The sequence below is a fragment of the Rhinoraja longicauda genome, chromosome 33 (assembly GCF_053455715.1).
Source record: "Rhinoraja longicauda isolate Sanriku21f chromosome 33, sRhiLon1.1, whole genome shotgun sequence".
NCBI lineage: Eukaryota > Metazoa > Chordata > Chondrichthyes > Rajiformes > Arhynchobatidae > Rhinoraja > Rhinoraja longicauda.
The window spans coordinates 5,911,030-5,930,023 of NC_135985.1; the positions used below are offsets into that span (position 1 = coordinate 5,911,030).

The following is an 18,994-nucleotide window of genomic DNA, read 5'->3' on the forward strand; positions in this document are numbered from 1 at the left end:
TGTGCTGGGCTTCGGGGCGGGATTTTAAAACAATAACCAAAAACAAACTGCAAAAGGATGGAGGGGGTGTTATATTGGCGTTCAGCGCAGTGGGTTTTTGTTTATGCTTGCGGTTCCTGAATACTCTCAGTCTGAAGAAGTGTCCCGACCCCAAAATGACGCCTATTTTTTTTTTGTTTTCCCCTCCAGAGATGCTGCCTGTCCCGCTGAGTTACTGCAGCATTTTGTGCCCATTATCTTGACTTGGGTGTAGAGCAGCATCTGCAGTTCCTTCTCTGGAGTAATTCCGGCATCGGTTGGCAGGATATCCGTGGTGAACGGATCTGGGAGCCTGGCCCAAGCCAAGAGTGAGGCTCCATAACCCCAGCACAGCTCTACACAAGTAGCCTGGAGTAAGGACAGGGGAGGGGGGAGAGCCCAAGGCCAAGGCGGGACACGGCGTCTGCACACCCTGTACTGTGGCTGTGCAAAGATCACAGCACAGGGCGGCTCCTCAACGTCGCCTGTGCAAGTAGCCTGCAGTGGGGACAGGGCGAGGGGGGAGTGGGGACAGGGCGAGGGGGGAGTGGGGACAGGGCGAGGGGGGAGTGGGGACAGGGCGAGGGGGGAGTGGGGACAGGGCGAGGGGGGAGTGGGGACAGGGCGAGGGGGGAGTGGGGACAGAGCGAGGAGCCGCCAGGGAAATCCCAAGCTAGGACAGGGCACCTCCCCACCCTCGGCAGCCTGTGCCAGGAGACTGGCGTAGGGACGGTCCAGGGCAGAGCAAGGAGCCGCCGGAGGAGTCCCAAGCCAGGATAGAGCGTCTGCACAGGAGCTGCGGGGGGGGGGGGGAGGGATCCCAGATCAGGACAGGGCACCTCCTCGCCCTCAGCTGTGCAAGGATCCCCACGACAGGGAGTCTCCATAACCCCAGCTGTGCAAGTAGCCTGGCGTAGGGACGGGACAAGGAGCCTCCAGGGGAATCCCGAGCCTTGCTCTCCTCACTCTCGGCTGTGCAAGGTCAGGAGAAACGGGGGAAGGAAGCCCAGACACAGGATAGGACGACTCCTCGCCCGTAGCTGTGCAAGGAGCTACCGGGGAGGCATCCTAGAGCGGGACCGAGGGCCCTCAGACCTCTGGCTGTGCAAGGAGCAACAGGGGAGGAACCCCAGCCCAGACAAGGGAAACCATCGCCGGACCTGAGGCAGAGGGATGGAGGATGGCGCCACGCCGCCGCAACTGTTGTTGCAGGTGTCAGAAAGTGAAAGGTAGAGAGCCCACGCAACTTTGCCGCGGTTTAAGCAACTTGGCTGAGTAATCCACTGAGTTACTCCAGCACTTTGTGTGTGTTTGTGTTTGTTAACCATCGCCCGCAGTTCCTTATGTCTCCAATTCACTGTTTGGGATGCTTAATAATACACCCACAAGTCCCGGGATGGGATTGATGATTTCAGGCTTTATTAATCACGAGGCAGGCATTATAAAAAAATTGTCTTTTAAAAAAATTTGGTTAACAAACAATGTCGAGTTCAGCTTTTCTGAACTATCCCTCTGACAAGACGCGATCAGTTAGTTGTGTTTAAATCGACACGAACATAACATGGTGTAAATCAACACCTGTCCACGATAATTCTGTCAATTCAATCACCCATTCTACATATAACACGATTGATTTGGTTTATTTGATGAACTGCATACTCATTCCCCTAATCGACAGACTACTCTTACCCAGTCATTTACATTCATCATGGTTTTCAAACGTTTTAAAGCGATTTAAAGTTGAAAATTGGGTTTATGTCACGAGATGCGCAAGGACTGTCACGAGTGCAACACGTTTACACTGTTTAGTTTCGTTATGGCTCGTGTACACAGTGGCCAAGTGTGCATGACACCAAAGTAACACAAAATATCTGGCACGTATCGGTGGACAGTATTTGACCAGGGGTTTTAAAAGTAGGGCTCAAACAATCAAGGATATGGTCAGGCGTGATTCAAAATACAATCGTGCTGCCTTGGTGGAAATTCATTTTCTATTAAAAAGAACACTTTCCTGTTGAAAAAGGGAGGATACAACCAATTAATTCACCTATTTTCTGTCGTGCGTATTTATTTAAAGCATAGACATGGTGTCCGTTCCAAGACCTGTTAGATCTCCTGGTTGCTAACCATTTTAACTCCTCTTCCCATTCTGATCTTCCTAACTCCTGGGACTCCTCCATTGCCAACGTGAGGCCACACACAAACTGGAGGAATAGCACCTCATATTCTGCTTGGGTAGCTTATAACCAAACCGTAGAACATCGAATTCTACAATTTTAGGTAACTAACCTACAAAACCCCTTTTTAATGCTTATTTTATCTCCCCCTTACTGTGGCCAACCTAGATTCACACCCACTTCCCTTCCCCTTTGTCACCCCCCCCCCCCCCCCCATCCCTTGCCACCTATATTCCTTCTTCTGGCTTCACAATTCACACCACCTCTATCCTTATCCTACATTATTTGTCTTTTTATATCTAGCCTTTGTCCAACTATCTGTCTTATCAAAACCCCTTCTCACCCATATCTACCCGTCGCTCGCCAGCCCCCACTGGCATTCCACCATAATCAATCCCGACTCAAAACATGACTTATCCATGTTCTCCATAGGAGCTGCCTAATCCGCTGAGTTACTCCAGCACCTTTTTTTGGATTATTGTGATCCTGCCTAGATCAAAACCAATTTTGACGAAGCAATTAAAAATAAATCCTAGGCATAGATTTTGCCACCAAGACCAATATTGGCATCATTTGAAAAGCAATCAAAATGTTGCTTTATTGGAGAGTTCCATCATCATGCAGGTCATAAGCCTGGAACATCAAAGACCATAAAGGTCATGAGGCATTTTAAATTCTCTTCTCAAAGATTGACGAATGCAGAATTTTAGTACTTTTAAGGTAGAAGTAGATGGACACTTGATAAGCAAGGGAAAGAAAAGTCACTACTGGAAGACAAAAAATGCAGAATTAAGATTATAGTTAGGTCAGCCATCATCTCGTTGAATGGCAGAGGAGTCGAGATGCCAGGTGACCTACTCCTGCTTCTAGTTTGTAATATAATCAGGGTGGTATATAGAAATTTAGAGTCATTTGGAGATTGTTGTTTCCCATAAACAACTTTGCATGTCCTCCTGGAGGATGGAATTACTGAGGCAGAAAGTGATCCAACAGAGAAACAAGCCCCAGAGAATACTACGTCCATGCTGATCATGTCCCTGACTATACGAATGCTGCTTACAAGTGCTGGGTTAGTAGTGATTTATGCCTTGTTGATAAAGTTCTTCCCTTGATCCGCTCTAAACCTCTTACCCCTTGCTCTCTAGTTCCCCACTCCCATAGCACGTTTCTTACTCTTCACCATATCAGTGCCTCCTCTTAATTTTGTTCACCTCTGACTCCCTCTATCACTCCACCTCAAAGAAACCAAACACAGCCTTACCAATTTCCCCTCACAACAGAAACACTTAATCTTAGCTAACATTCTAGTAAACCTTCTCACCACCCTCTCCAGTGCAACCAAATCCCTCCTAAAGCATGGTGACCAGACGTGTGCACAGTATTCCAGCTGTGGCCTAACCAATATTTAATAAAGTTGCACCATAACCTCCCTGTACTTTTATTATTATGATCTGGTTAATGCAGAAATATTCAATTTCTGCACTACCTTATTTACCTGTGCTGCCACCTTCAGGGATCCTTGGACTTGTACATCAAGGTCGCTCTGTTCCTCAATATTCCCAAAGACGCAGCCATTCATTGTGTTTGTCTTTTTCTTATTGGTCCTCCCAAAGTGCGTCACCACACACTTAACAGGTTTAAAATGTATCTGCCAATGATGCATGTTACTCGGGCCATCAAGGATATTGACCTCCCCACCATTGAAGGGATCTCCAGGAAGCACTGCCTCAAGAAGATAACAGATACTATTAGACCACCATGCTCTCATCTCACTGCTATCATTGGGAAGAAGGTACAGGGACCTGAGGACCATTACCTTCAGGTTCAAGAACTGTGTTTCCAATAAACCATCAAGCTCATAAATCGTACTGCACAATCCTACCTCAACATTGAAATACTATAGACTTTATATAAGGTTGTACTTGGACTTGCACTGTCATGGTCTGGTTACCTAGTATAATTGATCCTTTATTGTTTATTCTACATTTATTTGATGTCTTGTTGAATTAACGTGCCTGTAAAGCTGTAGCAAATAGTCGCGGAACAGTGGCGCAGTGGTCGAGTTGCTATTTTATAGTGCCAGAGACTTAGGTTCAATCCTGACCATGCTTGGTCAGTATGTATGGAGTTTGTATGTTCTCCCTGTGACTATGTGAGTTTTCTCCTAGTGCTCCAATTTCCTCTCACGTTCTGAAGATGGGCAGGTTTGTAGGCTAATTGACTTCTGTAAATTAACCTTGGTTTCTAGGATAGAACTATTGTACAGGTGATCATTTGTTGGCGTGGCCTAGGTCGTCTGAAGAGCTTGTTTCCATGCTGTATATCTAAACGAAATAAGAATTTCATAGTTCCGTTCCTGGTGCATATGACAATTAAACACTATTGACTGTTGCATTTATAGCCACAGATATTATGTACCCTTCTCTGATATTAACATTCTTTGACACAATGTGCTTGGCATATTGTAATGGCAGTTTCTATACCATCTCGAAATCCCACTTCGATAGCCATTACTTCTCGGGGATGAAATGTAGTTATAGCTTACGCACACGTCGCACCCTGATATGACAAAACAAATCTTCCAAACTCCTTTTCTTCGTTAATTGGTTTTATTAAAGTAGCACAAATCATAGAGTAATTCATCAGTTTCCGTACTTTATCAACTATTTCTTCTTCAAACAATATCTAGAAATTCTTGCAGTTATTACCGTATGGTTCTTACAAATATAACTGGTGCGAGCGCATGGTACGCATGGTAAAGAACTGTTTGCTCACCATCCTCCGAGTCTAAACTGACCCACAACCTCTGTCGCCACGCTAGCCATCTCCCATCTAGACACTCCCCATTACGCATCAAGTCACACCCACAAGCAGGCAAAAAAGACTTAAACTAGAAATATTAAAACATAGCCATAACACAATGACAATAACTGAATTAAGCATAAATGGCTCCTACACATATATTGCAGCTAGTAATAACTTGTGGCTAGGAATCACCACATTTGTGGGGGATAACCAATGCAGATGCACAGTAGTTATCTATGAGCTCGGTGAAGTTCACTGTTCCAGTCTCTGAGTTAATCATGATGTGAAATGGAGCACTCGTATAGTAACATAGAAACATAGAAAAATAGGTGCAGGAGTAGGCCATTCGGCTCTTCAAGCCAGCACTGCCATTCAATATGATAATGGCTGATCATCTAAATTCAGTACCCCGTTCCTGCTTTTTCCCCATATCCCTTGATTCCTTTAGCCCTCAGAACTAAATCTAACTCTCTTTTGAAAACATCCAGTGAATTGGCCTCCACTGCCTTCTGTAGCAGAGAATTTCACAGATTCACAACTCTGCATGAAAAAGTTTTTCCTCATCTCAGTCCTAAATGGCCTACCTCTTATTCTTAAACTGTGAAACTGTGAAAAATGTTTCTGTAAGATCCCCTCTCATCCTTCTAAATTCCAGTGAATACCAGCCCAGTCGACCCAATTCTTTCATCATGTGTCAGTCCCACCATCCCGGGAATTAACCTGGTGAACCTACGCTGCACTCCCTCAATAGCAATAATGTCCTTCCTCAAATTAGGAGACCAAAATTGCATACAATACTCCAGGTGCGGTTTCACCAGGGCCCTGTACAACTGCAGTAGGACCTCCTTGCTCCTAAACTCAAATCCTCTCGCAATGAAGGCCAGGAGAAGGGATTGTCATTGGGTGATGAGGGCTTACCATAGAAAAGGGGTTGGAGGCAGAGACAACAGAAATAGAGCTGTACATCATTGCAAGCCTGGAACTCGTTGAGGTGTGGGCACAGATAAGTCTGAAAAAGGGCACGAAACGTTACCTATCCATGTTCTCCAGGGATGCTGCTTGACCCGCTAGGTTACCCCTACATTTTGTGCCTTTCCTTGGTAAATCAGCATCTGCAGTTCCTTGCTTCTACATTGGGATCTATTTAATTCTGGTAGTGGCAAGATTTATGAGGAATTATTTAGCAGTATATTGATCCAGAAAGCAAGAGAAATATGGAACGCCACCCTGTAGATGAAATTATATGAACTGCTTAAAATAATTTAAAAGGAAGCTATCTACGTCAAAGAGAGAGTGAGTAAAAGTTAGGAATCTCTAGAAAGGGCAAGGTCATCAAGTGTGTAATGAGCATAATGCGGAAAATAAACAATGGCATTTGGACTGAAAGGCCAGTTGCTGTGCTGTATTTAATTCTGCATTAAATTTTGCATCTGCATGGAAGAAGGGTCTTGAGCTGAAACATCACCTATCCATGTTCTGCATGAGTTACTCCAGCACTTTGTGTTTTTCCTTAAATAGATCCCATTTAGTTGAAACGTTACCATTGCCATTTTTCATGAGATTTTTATCACCCCCCCACATTCTGAAAGGTTGTCTTTTCAAGGATGATCAAAACTCTTTTCAATTTATACATTTCTAGAAAGTCACAACTTGCAGCAATTTTGACTTGCTGATGATGTTCCAGCAGATATATTGTAATAGCAACAATAACTGCAATGACTTAAAGCAAAGGAAACATTGCACACTACTTTGTAGGTATAAATCTACAAAAGAAATCCTGAGAATTAAAGTGGTAAATTCCTTGAAAGTTAGTTTTATTTACCAAAACAGCATAAAAACAGCCCCTTTGGCACTGAGTCCACACCAACCATTGATTGCCCATTTACACTAATTCAGTGTTATCCCAATTTCTTATTCCCTTCTCGCGCACTTGGTGAGGTATTTACTGAGGTCAATTAACCTACAAACCTGCACATTTTTGGGATGTGGGAGGAAACAGGAACAGCGGGAGAAAACTTGTAGGGAAAACATGCAAACTCGGTACAGACAGCCTTTGTGGTCACGATCGAACCAAGTCTCTGGCGAGGCAGCAGCTCGAACCGCCCTAAGAAACAGAAAATAAATGCTGTAAATGAACATGTAAAACAGTTGTCAAACTGTAAATACTCAGCAGGCAGCACCAATGGAAAGAGAAACAGTGAATGTTTCAGTTCTGTGATCTTTCATCGGGAATCGGGTATGGAGAAATAAATTATTCCAGATAGTCGAGAAGGCCAATCGGTGGAACAAAGGGAATATCTCTGATTATGGTGGAAAAAATGGCAAATAGGGGATGGATATGCTCCTTTATCTGAGTAACATGTTTGTATCTGATTTATAAAAAAGGAGAAAAGAGATGACAGGTAAAAATGTCTGATCCTGATACAAATATGAAGAATGTGTGAAAAATTGAAGAAATATGAGAAATAGCAATATGTGCAGGTAAAAGTTAATGCATTGTGTTTTGAGCTTGTTTTGGGTCTCATTGTAACAGTGGAGGAGACTATAGACAGAGATTGTTGAAAGTGAATGGCAAATTAAAGTGTCAGACACCTTGTAGGGCAATTCCCTTTATTCTCCCTATTGCCCTCTCCCATATTCGCCACTATCTAGAATAATGTGTCTATCTTTTTCCCAGTTCTGGTGAAAGTCCCAAACCTTAAACATTAACTATCTCTCTTTCCACAGATGGTGGCTGATCCGCTGACATTATTCCAGCATGTTCCGTTTTGTTGGAAAATTCCTTTTTGTTTCTTTACTTAGAGTTTTGCTGCATAGATTTATTATGATTTCTGTTTTCCTTATTTTTAGTTCGTAATTTAATATTAATATGTTTGAAAACGTCATAACAAATCAAATAAAGATGGGTGTTTTACTGCCTCCTAAGCATTGTAAAAATAATTTATGTTCTGTTATTACTTTTTTTTCAGGTTCACAAAATTGAAAGATGCCTTTATATCTAAATATGGCATGCCACCTGCATTTTATGCTCGGGCTCCTGGTCGAGTCAATTTAATTGGTATGTGAAAAAATATTAAATAAACTATCAACAACTTAAAAATAAATAAATTTATTATCTCATATTTAATTGCAATTTTGCCACATGTTAAAACAGCATCCATCAGCTTCAACATCATTTTGGTACCATGTGTGCAAAGTCTTGATAAACCTTGAGGAACAAATTTGCCACAGCTATTGGTAGCATTGTATTCTGTTTTATAAATATTAAAAGTATTTCAAATTAACATTAGTTTAAAATGTCATTTTCAAGATTTGCCTCAGTGGCATTTGTGCATTCAATAGCATCATGTTTACATTTATTCTGAGGCAGGAGAATGACTAAGTAAAATTTATTGACTAGGTTAGTAATTTCTTTCAAAATGCTTGTGATTTGCTAGTTGCACAAAAGCATTGGCGTGCAAATATTGCATGCGGTAAGATATTACTGGACCAAACTAAAAGATAGGAGAGAGGGAGGGATGAATGGTGGGAACAAAGGGAATGCCTGTGATGAGTGGAGACCAGGAGAATCCAGGTTATGCACACACTGTACTGTTGGTGCTGTCAGAGAGAAGGTGGTGACGGCTTGTTAATTGTACCAGATATAGTAGTGTAAAAAGAGGGAGATGATTGAGGACAAAAGATAGAGGAAAAACAATGAAAGATGATTGAACGAGATGTGGAACACATTAGCTACTGCAAACGTGAAGTAAAAGAGAATACTGGAAATATTCAGCAGGTCAGGCGGCAACTATGCAGTGAGAGAAACAGAATTAAGGCTATGGTGAGTAGAAATTCAAGCACAAACAGTAAAATCTTATTATCAGAAATAATTGAATTAAGTATGGAGTCCTGAGTTCTATGCCTAGATGGCAGATGAGAACGTGCCTCGAGTGTGTTTTGGGCTTTAATACAACAATGTGAAAGGTCAAATATGGAGAGATCAGAGGGAGTGGGATGTAGAATTAAAATGACATGCAACGAGAAGCTTAAAATTAAAATTACACGCAGCTCAACTGTTCTGAAAAGACCGGGTTCTGAGCGCTAAACGATACAACCTAAGTTGGAAGTAGTGCAAGCAAATTTCTGCTTCACCCCGAAGGGCTGTAGGATCCCTGGACGGTGGGAAGGGATGAGATGGGAGGGCAGCTGCTGTACCTCCTGCAGTTGTGTGAGAAGTGCCACGAGAAGGGTAGTGGTCACTTCCCCTGCTATTAGCTTCATTTGGCAGGACTGTACTCTTTGTGCCACTGTTGTCAGATTCAGTAATTCATCTAATCCTCAACACATATTGCTTAAAAGGAACTAAAATGATTGAAATGCTTAAAATGATACAAAGCTGGGTGGCAGTGTGAACTGTGAGGAAGATGCTATGAGGTTGCAGGGTGACTTGGACAGGTTGTGTGAGTGGGCGGATGCATGGCAGATACAGTTTAATGTGTATAAGTGTGAGGTTATCCACTTTGGTGGTAAGAATAGGAAGGCAGATTATTATCTGAATGGTGTCAAGTTAGGAAATGGGGACGTACAATGAGATCTGGGTGTCCTAGTGCATCAGTCACTGAAAGGAAGCATGCAGGTACAGCAGGCAGTGAAGAAAGCCAATGGAATGTTGGCCTTCATAACAAGAAGAGTTGAGTATAGGTGCAAAGAGGTCCTTCTGCAGTTGTACAGGGCCCTAGTGAGACCGCACCTGGAGTTCTGTGTGCAGTTTTGGTCTCCAAATTTGAGGAAGGATATTCTTGCTATTGAGGGCGTGCAGCGTAGGTTTACTAGGTTCATTCCTGGAATGGCGGGACTGTCATATGTTGAAAGACTGGACTTGACCAGGCTTGTATACACTGGAATTTAGAAGGATGAGAGGGGATCTTATCGAAAAATATAAGATTATTAAGGGGTTGGACATGTTAGAGGCAGGAAACATGTTCCCAATGTTGGGGGAGTCCAGAACCAGGGTCCACAGTTTAAGATTAAGGGGTAGGCCATTTAGAACGGAGATGAGGAAAAAAAATTTCAGTCAGAGAGTTGTGAATCTGTGGAATTCTCTGCCTCAGAAGGCAGTGGAGACCAATTCTCTGAATGCATTCAAGAGAGAGCTAGATAGAGCTCTTAAAGATAGTGGAGTCAGGGGGTATGGGGAGAAAGCAGGAACGGGGTACTGATTGAGAATGATCAGCCATGGTCACATTGAATGGCGGTGCTGGCTCGAAGGGCCGAATGGCCTACTCCTGCACCTATTGTCTATTGTCTATTTGGAAAGACTTCAGTGAGTCAAAGTAAACAGAAGTTAATGGCAATTGTTCGGAATGGTTGGTATCGGTAGCTTTTCAAAAAAATATTGTTTATACTCAGCAAAGTTATTATTGATGCATGATGTGTATTTATTTAAATATGCCAGTCTGCAAACATGGATAATGTTATTGTGTGATTTAAATAAATTGTTATTAATATCATTCATGAATCTGTCTGTAACTGTAAATGATCCCAAAGCTTATTGTAGCTAATTAATTGCCTTTGAAGTGTAGTTGCTCAATGTTAGGGAAACATAACTGTACATAAATCTGTACATGGCACTTTCCTGAAAATGGCAGTAAGGTGAATGATCAGCAGAATGATTTAGTTATATTTGTTCAGGGAGAAATGCTGGTTAGGATATCATTTAGATGGGACCTTAATCTCATCTCATCTGAAAGGCATGAACTCCTTTAATGCAGTTCTTACTCAATACCTCATGGAGATGTCAGCCTGGAATGCATGGTCAGGTACTGGAATAAGCGTTGAACTCTCCTAAATTTGTCAATTATGCTAAGGTTTGAGCTGACGATGATAAATTTCATGTGCGAATTAACCAAAGTTGGATAGATGTTAGTTTTACATTAATGTACTTTGGATTCTTTAAACTAAAATAGACTGCAGGTGCTGGAGTCTAAAAGAAAACCAAAATTCTGGAAGAACATGTCGTGTCAAGCAGCATCAGTGGAGGTGCATTGTGTAAGTCAATGTTTTGGTGAGGTATGGTCTCAATCTGAAATGTCAATTTACACCTTTTTGTTTCGACATATGCTGCTTGGCTTGCTGAGTTCTTCCAGCGTTCTATCGATTCTTTAACGGCCGACTTGTGAACTAAAGGCAGATTCTGAGAACAGCATAAAATATGCATTGTGTTCTGTTTCTTGGAAAAGATGAAAATCAGATGGTTACAAGACTAAACCGCAAAGGCAATTAAGTGAGGATGATTTAAAAACTAGTATTGTTAACACTTTGAACTAGAAAACTAGATCTTAACATGCAATGCATTGATTGTGGCCCAAATGTTGTTAATTAAACTTGTTAAGTCAGCTTTCCTTTTACTACAATTACATAGTGGGCAACAGTAATCATGCCTTAATTTTACAAAACACCCAGATCCTTGCCTTGTGGTGAAAAAGATTATCTCAATCTACACTGTAAATTGCCAATTGGCATGCAGAATCCTTTGGTGGAAGGACACAAAACAGCCATCTGATCACTATCTCATGATGTTGCTGAAAAACATGCATGAGGACAGGATCCAGCTACATTTTGCTCTAGTTTATTTCACTCACATGTTTAAACCGTAATGATGTATTCTTAATGTTGTAATGTTTTATGCTTATTCTTAATTGTTTACTGTATGTTCGTGTTGTTACTTGCTAGCGGAGCACCAAGGCACATTCCTTGTATGTGTACATACGTGGCCAATAAACTTGTTCATTCATTTATTAATCTAATGCTCTGATCAGCTAGTATGCCAAAGAATGGCCACGTGAATAGGATCTATAAATGTGGGATATTATACCTTGTGGTTCTCTGTTATCATGAAGTGGAATTGAAAATACCCACTTTCTATATTACTTAACATGAAACCTGACAAGCGTTCTTAAAATGTTTTTACTACCTAATTTATGTAATTTGTTTTTGTTATGAAATGCTTGTATAATTTTAGTCATTTAAATATTTTGCAGGGGAACACATTGATTACAGTGGTTATGCTGTACTTCCAATGGCTTTGGAACAAGATATCTTGGCAGCTGTCACACCAACGCAAACAAATATCATCCAGCTGGCAAACACTAATCCTGTATACCTGTGAGTAATTTAATTTGAAACAGGAATAAGAAAGAACTATTGCAGTTTTCATTCCAGTTTTTTAATGGGGCATTGTGTTTACTGAAAAGTCTTGACAGTGCTAAATTTGAATTCTGTATTGTTATGTTTAAAGTTAATATTTAGATTTAAAAAAAAAGTATTTTAAGTATAGCAGAGTGCACCACGGGGTTATAAAGATCTTGGTTTGAATCTGTTTTTAATGAGGTGTATTGCTGATCTAAGCTGTGCTTTTCTAATAAATGCCAAAAAGAAAGAGGAAGAAAAATTGGGGACAGATTACTTTGGGTTGACCAGCATCTGCAATTGCTTGTTTCTACTTTGGGTTGCTGTTGCAGATTGCTGAGAAGTCGGATAACAGAAATCAGTTGACAGATATCCAGGATTGAGTCATCTGACCAAGAAATTGGTGGGAAACTCTTCATGGTACGAGGAAAATAAAAGCAAGTTAGCGATGATACTTCATAAAGATGAGGGATGAGGTGAAAAGTATGTTGAGGACCGATTCAGAAAGAGTAAGATTTATTAAAATAGAGCGTACAATACAACAATATTGCACAGGAACAGGCCCCACAATGCCTGTGCCGAACATGATGCCAAGACAAACTCTTATCTGCAAATGTTGATGAAGTCTGAATTTTTATACATTTTAGCTATTAGTACGCAATTATTTGGGATTATTTATATTTCAAATTTTAAGTGGTAATGAGTTTATATTATTGAAGCTATTTAAAAAATATATATTGTTCAAGCTACTTGCTGTGCTTGGTCTAAGTGCCCATCTCCTACGTTTGTTGTTTCCTGGAATAGGTACTCAACTTTAGCCATCTCATATTACATTTTACCAGCCAAAGTAGCATAGATAACAAGATATGGTGTATTCTTTCTAATTTAAAGAGTCTCCAGTTTTCTCTGATTTACAACTTGTTAAATTTCAACTTCATTTATATTTTGCACATTGGATGCATTTCTGCTAAATTAGATCTAGAACATATGCTAAATTGCACAATTGAAAAATGGGAAAGTAATGAATTTTCAAATTGTGCGTTTCAGATTTGGCAGGCTTGAGATGCAGGCCAAGCTATAAAATGCATGAAAAGTAACTTGTATACACTGGAATTTAGAAGGATGAGGGGGGATCTTATTGAAACATATAAGATAATTAGGGGATTGGACACATTAGAGGCAGGAAACATGTTCCCAGTGTTGGGGGAGTCCAGAACAAGGGGCCACAGTTTAAGAATAAGGGGTAGGCCATTTAGAACGGAGATGAGGAAGAACTTTTTCAGTCAGAGAGTGGTGAAGGTGTGGAATTCTCTGCCTCAGAAGGCAGTGGAGGCCAGTTCGTTGGATGCTTTCAAGAGAGAGCTGGATAGAGCTCTTAAGGATAGCGGAGTGAGGGGGTATGGGGAGAAGGCAGGAACGGGGTACTGATTGAGAGTGATCAGCCATGATCGCATTGAATGGCGGTGCTGGCTCGAGGGGCTGAATGGCCTACTCCTGCACCTATTGTCTATTGACTATTGTCTAACAGCCGTATGTCAATTGTATTAATATGGGGATTAATACAATTAATCATGAATCATGAATTAAGAAATATAGATGGGAATTCCAATTTGATCACTGACTGAGGTAATGGGTGCAGTTGGTGATTATGTTCGGGGTACTTAAGATTATTTAGAAAATACTTTCAAAAGTACAGGTGTCAGAGGTTATGGGGAAAAGGCAGGAGAAAGGGGTTAGGAGGGAGAAAAAGATCAGCCATGATTGAATGGCAGAGTAGACTTGATGGGCTGAATGGCCTAATTCTACTATCACTTATGACCTTATGACTTACTGTGCTAGGTCTAAGTGCCCATCTCCTACTTTTGTTATTTCCTGTAATAGGAAGCTTGCTCACATCTTGTCTACTAGAAGCAAATTAGATTAGGAGCAGTCGAAAACTTTTTGCCTTTGCTTGAAATTTTTTGTTTGGGTTCAAATTGAAAATTTCTTTTTTTCCCTCCCCCTCCCCCCCCCTCCTCCCCTGTCCTCGTCCCACTTCTTCAAGCACAACTGTCAGGAGGAGGCCACATTTACCTCAGTGTTATTCGCTTAGGTACTTACTAGAAACCTGCAGCTACCAGTCTCCTCTTTCCCCCCACCATCCTTCCAGTGAGATTTAAGCAGAAATTAGGAGGACATTCAAATGAGGTTGGGTGTAGAAATTATCTAAACCTCAGACTGACATCATCATGGTTGTTTCTTCCCTGCTCCAGCTTTTGCTGACTGGGCTCTCAACCGAACTTGTGTATCAAGTTTATGGACTTGTTGGCCTTTATGGGGCACCAGCAAGCATAACGTTTATTGTTGACTATGGGAGAACAGAACGTCAACTTTCTAAGTGGGCCCTTCAACTTTCTAAATATACACGACTGCTTCAAGGAGCAGGTCAAGTGATTTAAAATTAAATCTTCTGAAGTGCAACTTTCCCAGCTGCTGGATTACCTAATTGTGGACCTTATTGTACTGCTTCGCTGCAGCTGTCAACAACAAATTTTCTCACAAATGCCATTCTGACCCTTGCAAAACCATCACAAGCTAATACAGACATTATTTCAACCACCACCATATGCTCCAGATTTTGATTGAGGTTTAGATTGTACACTAAAAATTTTTTTTTATTTCTACACTCCACACTCGTGACTCATTTCATTAGTAACTGTGGTGTCTGATTTCACTTGAGTTACAGTCATTCCTGCTGGTGCTAAGTGATCACATTGAAACTTTGTGGCACTGATTTTCAGTTTCAAGTTTAACAAGTTACTGACCAACATCAAGTTTAGTTGACGTTTTTAAATGATATTGGCCCCTCATGTCTGTTCAGTTGGCCCCTCGTGTCTGTTCTGCTTTAAGATAATGCTTTTGCGGTTGCAGCTCCTAGACTGTGGAACAGCATCCCTCTCCCCATCAGAACTGCCCCCTCCATCGACTCCTTTAAGTCCAGGCTCAAAACCTATTTCTACTCCCTAGCATTTGAGGCTCATTGAGGAGGCGCTGTGAACTGTTTGCGTGCTACTGTATGTTTCTTTTTTTTTTTCCTTAGTACCTAATCAGATGTACAGCACTTTGGTCAACGTGGGTTGTTTTTAAATGTGCTATACAAATAAAATTGACTTGACTTGACTAAACTGACAGTAATTTTCCTTTTACTTCCATCTCTACCATTTACTTCCATCTCGACCATAATTTACCATATCTAACCATCTCTGCCATAGGAAAATGTGTAGGAAGGAACTGATTTACTTCGAAGATAGACACAAAATGCTTCAATAACTCAGCGGGTCAGGCAGCATCTCTGGATAAAAGGAATAGGTGACGTTTCAGGTCGGAACTCTTCTTTTGTCTTAAACATCACCTACTCCTTTTCTCCAGAAATGCTGCCTAACCTACTGAGTTACTCCAGCATTTTGTGTCTACCATAGGAACAGCATTTCCACACTGTCTTCCAAACAATCATGACTGGGAGAAAATGCTTTCTGGGGCATTTAAGATCAAAGAATTTGTGCTTTGTTTTGATCCTTATCCTTTTGCTACCTTTTTGACCCATTCGCATTTAGTCAAGTGGCTATTTGACGTAATGTGAGTTGTTAGCAGCTGGAAGAAATCAAAATTTTTAGTTCTTGGTTTGGTCATTTGGAGATGTGATTCCTCTAAAGAAGTAGATGATATGTTCATTGTATGGTAGGCTTTTGTTTGTAGATAGATAAAAAGGGCAATAAATCTAGCATTATTGAAAATAATGACCTGCACCTTCCAGATTCCCCTTTCGCGTTAGTCCTCTTGTGAGGAAGAGTTGAATCTCAGTGTGATGATTAGAAATGTTTTGATTCTGACCCTCTAGACCTTTCAGAGCATTTGGGGAGAATAGACTGGCTGCATTTTTTCTCTTCTCGTGAAGAATCTGGGAAATATGCAGGACCTTTTGGTTATAGGGGAATCATATTGTTAAACCCCCATTTCAACATTTATTGAAATGATATATATTTTTAAATTGTTACTCGTTTGTATAATAAATTATAGTAATCCATTACTTAAAATATTTCTATTAAGTTGATAATTTAAGGCTTGTATGGCTGCCTGATAATATGACTATAGGTGATTTATTTTTAAATGTGCAATAACATTTAAAATTGTTAATTGTTTTAGATTATTGGGCTAGTGATCCACCAAATGGATTTATAGTGCAATACTGTTAATATACTACACAATTTTTCAGAGATCTCAATTGTTTGGCATCTATCTTGTCAAGTGCTGATGCCTACGTTTCATGTAATTTTAATGGGACCCTGGTTCCTGTGGGTTCCTCACAAATCAGTGAAGTCCTGGTTCTCATGTTTCCTTGAAATTTAGAAACTACAGATGCTGGTTAATACATAAAAAGATATGAAGTGCTGGAGTAACTCAGCCGGTCAAGTGGCGTCCCTGGAGAAACTGCATCTCGACACCTATCCATGTTCTCCAGAGATGCTGCCTGACCTGCTGAGTTACTCCAGCACTTTGTGTCCTTTGCCCTTGAAATGTACATGGTTCACTGAAGTGTCTATGATACTATCTTAAAACGTTTTTTCATTAAAAGTGTGCTGCAATATTGATTGGAATTATATCTCAAAGACTGGAAAATCTGCCAGTCCAGCACAGCAAAGTCCCAAGTGTGCTGGATTAATAGTTTTACTGCATTTGTGATTTGGACAATGACAAGTTGTCACGGTAGCGCAGCGGTAGAGTTGCTGCTTTACAGCGAATGCAGCGCCGGAGACTCAGGTTCGATCCTGACTACGGGTGCTGCACTGTAAGGAGTTTGTACGTTCTCCCCGTGACATGCGTGGGTTTTCTCCGAGATCTTCGGTTTCCTCCCACACTCCAAAGAGTACAGGTATGTAGGTTAATTGGCTGGGTAAATGTAAAAATTGTCCCTAGTGGGTGTAGGATAGTGTTAATGTACGGGGATCGCTGGGCGGCACGGACTTGGTGGGCCGAAAAGGCCTGTTTCCGGCTGTATATATATGATATGATATGATGATATAAGTTTGTTGGTGACCTTTGCTTCATGCCAACAGGTGGCAGCAGTTAGCTATTCTTTAGAATACACTTCAACAATGATCTTTATTTCTGCAGGGATTATAGTGTTCATCTCAACAAGATCCACATTGACACAACTAAACCTCTTTGGCAATACTACTTTCTTTGTGGATTTAAAGGAATTCAGGTAAGGCAAAGCAATTATTTTTCCAGAGTCAATCATTTAAAACAAAATTCCAACTTTGGAATGCAGTAAGCCTGCCTTGACATTTATCCAAATGTTTGGGAAAGCAGATGTGTCCATTTTTGATCATAGTTGTTTAAAATAGACACCTTTTAGAGTAAGGATGGATAGTAGCTAAGATATCATACGTGGCTCAGTGGTGGCACACCCATCTTTTAAGTCAGAAAGTTGCTCAACTCGAACTCTTGAAACTTGAGCATAAAACATAGGAATACTTTGTACGTCCATGTGAATTGTTTCAGATGAACTATGAAGCCATGGCTACATCTGCACTTCCAAGCAAACAAAAAAAGCGGAGAACAGTTTAAAGAAGTTCAGGAACATTCTCTTACCCCTCCACTTCAGAAAGAGAAGTATGATATTTGTCCTATTGAATCTGTTTTGATTTTCATGCAAACCATATCTGATCTGACCTTAGTTTCAACTCCACTTTCCTGCCTGTTCCCTGTAGTTGAAAAATTAACAGACTGCAATATACATAATAAGTCAGCATCTACAGCTCTAGAGTACAGAACTCCAGAGATTCATGAGCCTTTGAGACCAAAAATTCTTCCTCATCTCAATAATGAACGAGCAATCACTTCTCCTGAGACTATTCCTTGAGATCTCAATCCCCAAAACCCAGAGGAAACATCCTGTCAGCAGGTTCCTTGTCATCCTGTAAAAACCTAAATTTTAGTAAGGTCACCTCTCATTCTTTTGAACTTCACTGAGTTTAGGTGCAAAGTGCCAATCTTTCCTCATTATGATGTCTCTTCATATTTTTAATAAGCAATCTCTGTACTATTTCAAAGGCAAGAGTATCATTTCTACCTGTTTGAAAAAAATCTTACCTCCTTTTGGATCCCATTATTCTTGCAATCTAGGCTGATAATACCATATTCCTTATACTTTCCTAATTACTTACTGTAGTGCAAACTTGCTTTGTGTGTTTCTTCTATGAGAATGTCAATGTATCTCTGAAGAACAACTTTCAATTGAGTAATCATATTTAGTTTTAGTTTTGAGATTCAGCGCAGACACAGGCCTTTTGGTCCACCGGGTCCGTGCCGATCATTGATCCCCGCACATTAATACTATCCTACACCCACTAGGAACAATTTTTACATTTACCAAGCCAATTAACCTACAAACCTGTACGTCTTTGGAGTGTGTGAGGAAAGTGAAGATCTCGGAGAAAACCCATGCAGGTCACGGGGAGAACGTACAAACTCCGTACAGACAGCACCCGTAGTCGGAATCGAACCCGGGTCTCCGGCGCTGCATTCACTGAAAGGCAGCAACTCTACCGCTGCGCCACCATGACCGCCATCCCTTTCTATTCTTCCTCCTAAAAATAATCATTTTGCTTTTCTCCACATTATAGGTATGTAGGTTAATTGGCGGGTAAATATAAAAATTGTCCCTAGTGGGTGTAGGATGGTGTTAATGTGCGGGGATCACTGGGCGGCACGGACTTGGAGGGCCGAAAAGGCCTGTTTCCGGCTGTATATATATGATATGATATGATACTCCATCCTCCATA

The 18,994-nt window shown here is 41.0% G+C and overlaps 1 protein-coding gene across 2 annotated transcripts in view; it reads left to right on the top strand.

Moving 5' to 3' along the window:
* The first annotated feature begins 646 nt into the window (after positions 1 to 646).
* Positions 647 to 18,994, top strand: part of galk2 (galactokinase 2) — a 68,522-nt gene continuing 50,174 nt past the window's right edge. The window contains exons 1-4 of one of the 2 annotated variants that reach the window (XM_078427300.1): positions 647 to 1,247; positions 7,970 to 8,058; positions 12,023 to 12,146; positions 17,322 to 17,412. In XM_078427300.1, coding sequence (XP_078283426.1) covers positions 1,192 to 1,247; positions 7,970 to 8,058; positions 12,023 to 12,146; positions 17,322 to 17,412 — 360 coding nt within the window. In that variant the 5' untranslated portion in view covers positions 647 to 1,191. The remainder of the gene's footprint in view (positions 1,248 to 7,969; positions 8,059 to 12,022; positions 12,147 to 17,321; positions 17,413 to 18,994) is intronic. The other variant, XM_078427299.1, reaches the window with a different exon arrangement.